The following is a 10,547-nucleotide window of genomic DNA, read 5'->3' as shown; positions in this document are numbered from 1 at the left end:
GTACAGTTGTAGGCTTACAGATATTTTGTGCTTGGGTTTCAGTTATACAATGATTAAGTACCCATGCCTCCACCAGTGCCCATTCTCTACCACCAATGATCCTAGTAGCCCTCCCACCCCCACCCTCCATTCCCCCATCCCACCCCGCCTCTGTGGCAGGGCATTCCCTTTTGCTCACTCTTTCCTTTAGGGTGTTGTAGTTTGCAATAGAGGTATTGAGCGGCCATCGTGTTTGGTCTATAGTCTCTCGCATCCCAAGCGAGTCCTCCAAACATCCTTTACTTGGTGTTTCCTTCTCTATCTGAGCTGCCTTTCCCCCCAGCATGTGCTGCTGGCTTCCAGCAGACCTCCTGGTACTTACCTCAACTATTCTTGGGTGTTTGACTCCCATTTTGTTACTTTATATTCCCCAGATGAGTGCAGTCTATGTCTGTCCCTCTCTTTCTGGCTTATTTCTTGATATAAACCGTAATGCTCCAAAAGACAGGGCTCCATAGGGTAGGAAAATCTAAACTGGCCTAAGGACTTAGTCTGGGATTTATGGTTAAAAACCCAGCCTCTTTAACCTCTGCCTGTGGAGCCAGAGAACTGTTTTGAAATCTATATTTCTTACTGTGTTTATCCAGATAACAGCATATATTAATAAGAAGTATACTTAATTTAACATACTAGCAGAAAGAGAAAGAACAAAAAGCAGTATAGAAGAATTTCTCAGTATAACCTCTAAGCAGAGCATCTCCTTGAGTTAATCCCCCAAAAGAATTACCTCTGTCGAAATGCTTTGCCTCGATAAATGATCAATCACACCTACGTGCAGTTCTGTTCTCGGCCCCCTCAGATTCTCTATAATAATGCTATTTGGCTCTGAATTAAATGGCTATTGACCATCAGTCGTGGTCCACATCTCTTTGTTCCTCTGGCAAGGTGGCTTTTGGCCACCAAACGTGTTGTACCAAGGGATCTCCTTACACTTATTTTCCTCCAAAGAGCAGCTGTCACCCAATGAAATGAACAGAGCCTCTAGATGTTTGAATCTTTTTCATTAAATATGAAGGTTTTATTTCAGACCAGGGACCCAAAGGAACAAGAGAAAGGCAGGATCTCATGGGAAAGAGACACTAGGGGGTCAGATCCCAAGTGCCCCCAGAGCCTATTAAGATGTTGGGGGAACCTGAGGGACATAGACCGTACACCCTGGGATACATTTGAGGGTCCTTTCCTAGGAAGTTCCTAGAGGAAAGTCCTGAGGGGTTCAGGACTCGGTTGGGGGTGGATCAGGGGCTGAGGGACAGTTACTGAGTTGGTGAGAAGCAGGATCCACTCCAAGTATTCGCTTGAGATGAGCACATGAAGAGAACATGCTAGACTTTGGTCACCAGGACACCAGTGGCATGAAGGACCCCCAGTTCCTTGGGTTTCTGAATATGAGTGTGATTCCTCACTGCATCCCTTCTCTCCCCAAGGCATCAAACCATCTAAGCCCACCCCTCCCAGAACACAGGCCAGGCAGTAGCAGGAGCAGGTCCTGGACTCCTGGAAAAGCCACCAGTGCCACAGAAGGGAGACAGAGTGACACTGCAGAGCACAGTAGGACTGTTAGGATGAGACACAGGAGCAGCCTGTTCAGTTTTGGGGTTTTTTTTGGCTTTTTGGGTCACACCTGGCGATGCACAGGGGTTACTCCTGGCTCTTGCACTCAGGAATTACTCCTGGCGGTGCTCAGGGGACCATATGGGATGCTGGGAATTGAACTCGGGTCGGCCCGTGCAAGGCAAACACCCTACCCACTGTGCTATCTCTCCAGCCCAGCCTGTTCAGTTTTAAATTAATATTAGAACCCGGTCCTCCAACACATGTCAGCTGTAGTGGCTCTCCTACAGTTGTGCTCCAGGTACTCCACAGTTATGCTGCCCACTCTGCTGGTGTGGGACGGTAGCTTTTCCTGTCTCCTTCTCAGTGATAGATAACTGCCATGTAATCCAGCATTCCAAGATATTCTCAAGAAAATACTGATTTCTCTTGAATATCCAGATACACCCCAGATAGCCCTTTCTTTTGCCCACTCAGGACAGGTACCTGGAAGAGATGGATAATGCCACCTGGGTGGGGGCATACCAAAAAAACCCATAAGGGAAATATTTGTATATCCAGCTAAAGGATCCCAACCACCCCCAAACATGTGCTAACACCCTAACCAATTAACTGACAAGTTCATAAAAGGCTCATAATCTTTAAGAGCTTATGAGTCCCCCAGAACTCTCTGATGGTAAGGAACTCCAGTGGAGAGCAGAGGGTTTCCCATTTAAGATTTAAGAGCAGCCACTGACGCTGCTGTCCCAACCCATCCCAAGTCTCAAGCCCACACAGCCTCTTGGGCACATTTCTCCCTCATTCTACTGAATCTTGGTGCTAGGGCTGAGAGTTGAATTCCTGGTGAAGGCTTATAGTGCCTGTGGGAGGGATATGGAAAAACGGGCCACACTTCTTACCTAGTGTGTGCTCAAAAAGTGTGGGCACGCATGGCGTGCATTCCTCACTCCCGGCCACCGCTGATGGACACATGAAGGAGGGAACAGGGCGGCCAGGCTGCCGATCAGTAGCCTTTACTTTATTCCCAGCCTCATATCCATGCCAGATACACACTGCCCCATTCCCGGCTCCCTGGTGCTTGTTGAGAGCCCAACCACCAAGGCTGGGGGTAGCAATTACACATAGGTGAAGTAGCACAATCAACATATGTAAAGTCCTTCCTTTGGGGAAGCTTCTAGGAGGAACTAGCCTCCTGTTAGGAGATCAGTCCAAGGGCAGAATTCCATCTAAAGTATATTACTTTCCCCTTTCCTTAACTAGTAATCATTTAAACAGTCATCTTAAATTTACTTCTTAATAATCTTTCTAGTCATTTTGTATGGACACAGTGAGGGATATATTAAGCTTAAAGGTTGTTTAAAGGTTGGCTCTTCCGGGGGACATCTCACTATATAGACCAAGTCCTCAGGCCAGGTTAGTCTTTCCTAACCCCAGCAGGGTCCTTATTCAGTTACCTCTTTTGGGTCATGACAGAGTTTGTTCATGACCATGCTCTTAATTTATTATAAGTTTTATGGTGCTTGGCCTGTCCCATTTTGATGCCAAGGTAGCTCTCACATCTTTCCCTAGATCCATGTCCTTTCATCGGGACCCTGCTTTGGGGCAACTGAGGCTTAAATCAAGTAAATATGACAGATGCCCACGAGTAAATATTATTCAGTTAGTTAACTCTCATGTAACAAGAGCACAGCTTCAACTGTCTTCCTGTGTCTACACAAAAAAGAACTTTGCTCCAAGTAAATTGCAAAGGACATAGGGAAAGAAAAAAGCAGCTGTACCTGGAACAAAGGCAGAACTGCAGACCAATGGAACAGGGTTGAATACACTGACATCTCTCCTCAATCATATGCTCATCTAATCTTTGATAAAGGTGCAAGTAATGTGAAGTGGAGTAAGGAAAGCCTCTTTAATAAATTGTGTTGGCATCACTGGACGGCTACATGCAAAAAAATAGGCTCAGAACTCTGCCTAACACCATGTACAAAAGTAAGATCAAAATGGATTAAAGACCTCAACATCAGACCAGAAACCATAAGGTACATTGAAGATAAAGTTGGCAAAACCCTCCATGACATTGAAGCTAATGGTATCTTCAAAGATGCCACGCCACTGGCCGAGCAAGTGAAAACAGAGATAGATAAATGGGACTATCTTAAACTAAGAAGCTTCTGCACCTCCAAAGAAACAGTGACCAAAATACAAAGACAGTCTACAGAATGGGAAAGGATATTCACCGAATACACATCTGACAAGGGGTTGATATCCAGGATATACAAAATACTGGTTAAACTCCACAAGAAGAAAACATCCAACCCCATCCAAAAATGGGGCAATGAAATGAACAGAAACTTTCTCAAAGAAGAAATCCGAATGGCAAAAAAGCACATGAGAAAATGCTCTACATCATTAATCATCAGGGAGATGCAGATCAAAACCACAATGAGATACCATCTCACACCTCAGAGACTAGCCCACATTCAAAAGAACAAAAGCAACCGATGCTGGCGTGGATGTGGCGAGAAAGGGACACTCCTTCACTGTTGGTGGGAATGTCCACTGGTTCAGCCCTTCTGGAAAACAGTATGGACGATTCTCAAAAAATTAGAAATTGAGCTCCCATTTGACCCAGCAATACCACTCCTGGGAATATATCCCAGAGAGGCAAAAATGTATAGTCGAAGTGACATCTGCACTTGTTTGTTCATTGCAGCACTCTTTACAATAGCCAGAAACTGGAAGAAACCTGAGTGCCCAAGAACAGATGACTGGTTAAAGAAACTTTGGTACATCTACACAATGGAGTACTATGTAGCTCTTAGAAAAGATGAAGTCATGAAATTTACATACAAGTGGTACAATATGGAAAGTATCATGCTAAGCGAAATGAGTCAGAAAGAGAGGGATAGACATAGAAAGATTGCATTCATCTGGGGGATATAAAGTAACAAAGTATGAGATTAATACCCAAGAATAGCTGAGATCAGCACCAGGAGGATTACTCCATAACTTAGAGGCCAGCCAGGTATCCTAGAGGAAAGGGCAGTTCAGATAGAGAAGGGAGCACCAAATAAAGGATGTTTGGAGGATCCTCCCAGGAGGGGAGATGCATGTCGAAAGTAGACTATGAACTGAACATGTTTGCAACTCAATGCCTCTTTTGCAGACCACAACACCCAAAAGGAGAGAGAGAACACAGGGGATTGCTCTGCCACAGAGACAGGGGGGATGGGGGGATGGGGGTGGGAGGGATATTATCCATGGTGGTGGAAAATGGGCACTGGTGGAGGGATGGGTATCTGATCATTGTATAATTGAAACCAAAGCACAAAAAATTGTAAATCTACAACTTTAAAAAAAAAAATAAAATACAATAAAGGGAAAAAAAAAAGCAGCTGTACCTCACATATGAACTCAAAACCCAAAGTCACAGGTTCTGATTAGGGGAAATGAGCGATGAACAGATAGAGAAAACGGAGCACAAAGGAGAAGTTAAAGAGGAATAGGAGTGCTCCAGGAGCACTGTGATGGGTGCTGCTCAGTTCCCTGCTGCAGAGGAGAATGCACTAACCAACATTACCCAACACCTAGACTAACCTTCCTGAGTTTTCAGGACAGTCCCCACAGATTTGGGCAGGTTCTGGGTAAAGATTTGGAGGGTTTTGCAGTGAAATGAGGAAAAGTTCATCCACTCTGGCGGAGGATCTGCTTCTGTTGTTTCTTGGGGGCCACGCCAAGGGTCCCTCCTGTGTGCTGCCCACTGTGCAACCACTCCAGCCTCTCTGAGGACCAGCTTCTAGTCCGCATCCTGCAGAGGTCATGAAAGATAGTCAAGACCTGCATTTTGGGCTCTTGAGGAAATAACTGTACTGTACTATCTGCACAGTCCTCCCATTGTGCATGGATTTGCTGGAGCGGGCCCAGTGTCTCCACTGTGAGACTTGTTACTGTGTTTGGCATATCAAATATGTCATGGGTAGCTTGCCAGGCTTTTGCTGTGCAGGTGAGGGTAGCTTGCCGGGCTCTCCGAGAGGGGCGGAGGAATCGAACCCGGGTCAGCTGGGTCGGCCCTGTGCAAGGCAAATGCCCTACCCGCTAGGCTATCGTTCCAACCCTCGAGGAAATAAAAAATCATAAATTGTAGATAAAGTGCGACCAAGAGGAGACTAAGCGCTGGAGGCACTCTGGTGTCAGTGGGGACAGGCGGGACACGCTGCAGACTCTCTCCGGGCTCCCGCGCGCTCGGAGCAGCACCGCGCGCACTCGGCACTCAGCACCGCAACGGTACCGCCAGGTGAGCTACCCGCCAACCCGACTGGCAGGAGGCGGGGCAGGAGCCCGCAGCGGCCGCGCGTCGCTCCGTCTCGCGAGAAGTTGCTGCGCGGACGCGCGGGGCTCAGCGGTCTCGCGAGAGCGTCGCGGCGGGCGCTTGAGCGGTGTCCGAGCGCCGCGGCTACTTCGGGAGCCTTGCGGCCAGCATGGGGCCTGGCCGCGTCCGCGCAGTGTTCTTCGACCTGGACAACACGCTCATCGACACGGCCGGGGCGAGCAGGAGGGGCATGCTGGAGGTAAGGCCGCGGCGCCGGCTGCCCCGCGCCGCGCGAGCTCGCACCGGTCAGCTGTCACCGCGGCGGCGGGCACGCACGCGTGCACCCAGGCACACACAGGCACACACATGCACCCAGGCACACACATGCACCCAGGCACACGCGCGCACACATGCACTCAGGCGCGCACACATGCACCCAGGCACACGCGCGCACACATGCACTCAGGCGCGCACACATGCACCCAGGCACACGCGCGCACACATGCACTCAGGCGCGCACACATGCACCCAGGCACACGCGCGCATACATGCACTCAGGCACACACATGCACCCAGATACACACGCGCGCGCTCGTGCACCCAGGCACCCACTCCCGCACGCGTGCACCTAGGCACACACTCATGCACTCACTCAGTCACAGCCAGACACACCCTCAACGTTTCCGTTCTCCACTCTCCACTCTCCACTCTCCACTGTCCACTCTCCGCTCACACGCACGTTCCCATGCGCCCATGAGCCCTCATCTTTTGGGACGGTGGTGCAGGAAGGGATGGACAGAAAGGACTGGTGGGATGCAGGAAGGAGGGGTGTAGCTGCACGAGGGCCGCCTACACGCTGCCTTGGTTCAGGCCCGTGTGCTTTGCCCTTAAGAGCCTGAGACGGTCTTCCCAAGTGCACGATGACTCAGTTGCCCACAGTCTGGGTGACTGCGCAGCGACGTGCCTGGGGCCTTCCCCTTTCCGTTTCTGGGATGCATCTTTTTTGTGGTGTAAGGAAGCAGTTGATGTAAGGAGGCAGTGACCTGGTCAGCTGCCACCGTCAGTGCCTAGGTGTGCGGGTCTGATGAGGAACTTCCGCGTGTGCCACCTCCGGTCTCCCTGCTGGGTCTGGACTCCGATCAGGAAGGAAGGAAAGTCCACTCTTCACGGGGCCTACTCACGAGTGTTGCCCGCTGCGCCCTCCCATCCCTGCCTGCAGCTGCTGTGCAGACCCTGTCCTGAGCTGCCCCGCTTTAAGGAGGAAACCATGAGCTGCACACTGCCAGTTTCCCCCTGTGACAATCCCAGTATCCTGTCCTTTTCAAGCTTCCTTTAGTTCCGTGTTCCTGTCCTTGTTTGTTTGCGGGCCACAACCCGGGAGCTCAAGGGCATACTTCCGGCTCTGCTGCGGGAGCTCCCCTTGTATAGACGGAGAGGGTGCCAGGAATCTATCACAGCCTTACCAAAAGCAAGGCACACGCCAGCCTCTCCAGCCCCTGGTTCCCTTCATGTCCCTGTTTCTTTTATTGCTCCACCCTCTCTTCATGCACTGTGCTCCTGACTGCTCAGCTCTTCATATTCTTTATTTTTGGGTCAAACCCCTGATGCTCAGGGTTGCTCCTGAGTCTGCACAACGGATGGTGTGGGATCCCGGGTTGCACCCGGTGGGCTGTGTGCAAGGCACACACCTTGTAGGTGGGCAGCCATACATGAGATGGTCAGACTTCTTCATCAAGACCCTGAACGATCACTTTGAGGCTCTTCGTGTTCCTAGAACAAGCAGATGCCATTGGGCTACACTAGCACACGACAGGGATGAATGGAGACGTTACTGGCTCCCGCTCGAGCAAATCGATGAGTAATGGGATGTCAAGTGATCAAGTGACTGGCACCTAGAAAAGATGCCCAGTGACCTGGCAAGTCTATAATCTCCTAACAACAAAGACAGAGTGACATTATTTAGGGACGAAGGCAAAGACACAGGTGCCGGTATAGAAGGAAAATCTAAGTCTGCTTTTGTTACTCTGCAGAAGCAGTTGCCCCGAGCTGGGCAATTTCTTAAATTTTATTATTTCTTAAAAACTCATTACCCGCCCCCCCATTTACCCATAACACATTTATTAATAAGGATGTTAGAAAAAGTGGAGAGGAGAGCAAATCACTGTTTTAAATGATAGATTAGATTGGGCCACGTTCTGTAGATGGTGTTTGAATAAAGTTGAATGACAATAACAGGATTGCTGCCTGAACCGTTAGTCTCTGTCAGGCAACGGATAAGAGCATGGAGTAATGAAAAGCACAAGTAAAGGGATGAAGGAGTCAGAATTTCAAAAGAGCAATTAGGTCACACTTTATGTAAGGGTCATTTTAGACCTTCTAAAAGTAAAGAGGACACAGATGGAGAACAATTAGATGAACTAGGTTTCTGTTTATGTAACAGTCTAATGGTTGCCAAAAATTGTAGAGGTTTTATTAAAGATTAAAATACAGGGGCTGGAGCGATAGCACAGCAGATAGCACAGCATTTGACTTGCATGTGGTCGACCCAGGTTCCATCCCCAGCATCCCATATGATCCCCCGAGCACCTCCAAGAGTAATTCCTGAGTGCATGAGCCAGGAGTAGCCCCTGTGCATCGCCGAATGTGGCCCAAAAAGAAAAGAAAGAAAAATACAGGTTTTGTTTCATGACCAGAATAGTAGTAGGTCTCTAATAGTGATATATTTAGTTAACTTCTGTTCTGAGATGAATTGTGTCAGAAGTTAGTTAAGTGAAAAAAGACCGGGTGAGGGCCAGTGGGTAGGGTGCTTGCATGAGCTGACTTGAGTTTGATCCCAAACACTATAGATGGACCCCAGGCACGACTGGGTGTGGCTCAAAACAAAGACTATGAGTTGTCTGTAGGATTGAGAAATCTTCTCTCTGGTATTCTTTGAAATGTAGATAAATATGGTAATAGAGTGGCCTCAGACAGGAGTGGGAGGCCCGGGATGTGGCTGGCACATGGGGGGACCTCGGTTCCATTCCTGACGCTGCAAAAAACAAAAAAAGGAGAAAGCATGCAGGTGGAATCTAGATGATAGCATCTCAGGGGCATAACTGTTAAAAACGGGGTTGAGTTGATGAAGCTATTTCCATTTCTTTAGGTGATAAAACTCTTACAATCAAAATACCATTACAAAGACGAAGCTGAAGTCATCTGTGACAAAGTTCAGGTCAAACTCAGCCAGGAGTGCTCCCACCCCGCCAGCACATGCATCACCGACCTGCGGACCACCCACTGGGAAGAGGCGATCCTGGAGACCAAAGGCGGCCCACCCAACCGGACGCTAGCCGCAGAGTGCTACCTCCTGTGGAAATCCACACGCCTGCAGCACATGGTGCTGGAGGAAGACGTCAGGGCCATGCTCGCTGAGCTGCGGCAGGACTTCCAGCTGCTGTTACTGACCAACGGGGACAGGCAGACCCAGCGGGAGAAGATCGAGGCGTGCGGCTGCGAGCCCTGTTTTGACGCCGTGGTCGTGGGTGGGGAGCAGGTGGAGGAGAAGCCGGCGCCCTCCATATTCCACCACTGCTGCGACCTCCTCGGGGTACAGCCTGCAGACTGCGTCATGGTGGGGGACACACTGGACACCGACATCCAAGGCGGCCTCAACGCGGGGCTGGGCGCCACAGTCTGGGTGAATGCCGGGGCAGCAGGCCCGCCCGCGGGCTCGCCCACGCCACACTACATCGTGGCCTCCGTGCTGGAGCTGCCCGAGCTCCTGCGCAGGATGGACCGCGAGCGAGGCGAGTCCTGAGCCGCATCCCTGGAGCTGCCCGCGCTCCTGTGCAGGATGGACCGGGGGCAGGGTGCATCCTGAGCTGCATCATCGCAGCCGCTCACTCCTGCAAAGGATGGACCGCGCGCGGGGTGCGTCCTGACGCCGCGTTCTGCAACTACAAATTTTAGGCTGTGAATTACAGGGTGAAAATGAAAAGTTTTATATTCTGTACATTGTGGCCCAGTTCCAAGTCATTTTACTTTTTTCATTTAATGACCAGCCAACCATCGACTGGTATTTATCATTGGAAAATCCATAGTACATGGATACAAGTTATTTTTAGTGTTGTCTGAAAAATTTGAGGGAATATTTATTAATGATTTGTTTTAATAAAATTTATTTTGTTAATAATTTATCTTAGAATCATGAAAATACCAAGGAGGGTAACTTAGGTGCATAATTAGAGTCTTAGATTCTATATGCTGCCTTAACATATACCTGTTATATATATGTGTACATATATAAAACATATATGACTGATAATGAAATTAATACTGAATGTCATACAAATCACAACATTTCATATGAAAGTGTTTTATATTTATTTAAATGTCTATACCACAGGCTGAGACATAGTACAACAGGTAGGGAGCTCACCTTGCATAAAACCAACCCAGGTTCAATCCCCAGCACCACATATAGTCCCCTGGGCTGCCAGGAGTGATCCCTGAGAACTACCACATGTGACCCCCCCAAAATAAAAAATTTAAAATGCTTATACCAAAGGCTGGAGAGATAGTATAGGAACTAAGATATTTACCTTACATGTGACGAATCCTCAGCCCTACATATGGTCACCAAGCAAAGCCAGCATCACCTAAAAGCACA

At 49.0% G+C, this 10,547-nt stretch overlaps 1 protein-coding gene across 1 annotated transcript; it reads left to right on the top strand.

Moving 5' to 3' along the window:
* The first annotated feature begins 6,033 nt into the window (after positions 1 to 6,033).
* On the top strand, positions 6,034 to 9,708 carry NANP (N-acetylneuraminic acid phosphatase). Its single transcript, XM_056138259.1, has 2 exons — positions 6,034 to 6,155; positions 9,042 to 9,708. The coding sequence occupies exons 1-2, from the start codon at positions 6,066 to 6,068 to the stop codon at positions 9,693 to 9,695; spliced, it is 744 nt and encodes a 247-aa protein (XP_055994234.1). The 5' UTR covers positions 6,034 to 6,065; the 3' UTR covers positions 9,696 to 9,708.
* The last annotated feature ends 839 nt before the right edge of the window (positions 9,709 to 10,547 follow it).

This window comes from Sorex fumeus, unplaced genomic scaffold, assembly GCF_029834395.1.
Source record: "Sorex fumeus unplaced genomic scaffold, SorFum_2.1 ptg000128l, whole genome shotgun sequence".
In the NCBI taxonomy this organism is placed as follows: Eukaryota; Metazoa; Chordata; class Mammalia; order Eulipotyphla; family Soricidae; genus Sorex; species Sorex fumeus.
The sequence above is the reverse complement of the archived record's forward strand: the minus strand, read 5'-3'. Positions and strand labels throughout refer to the sequence as shown.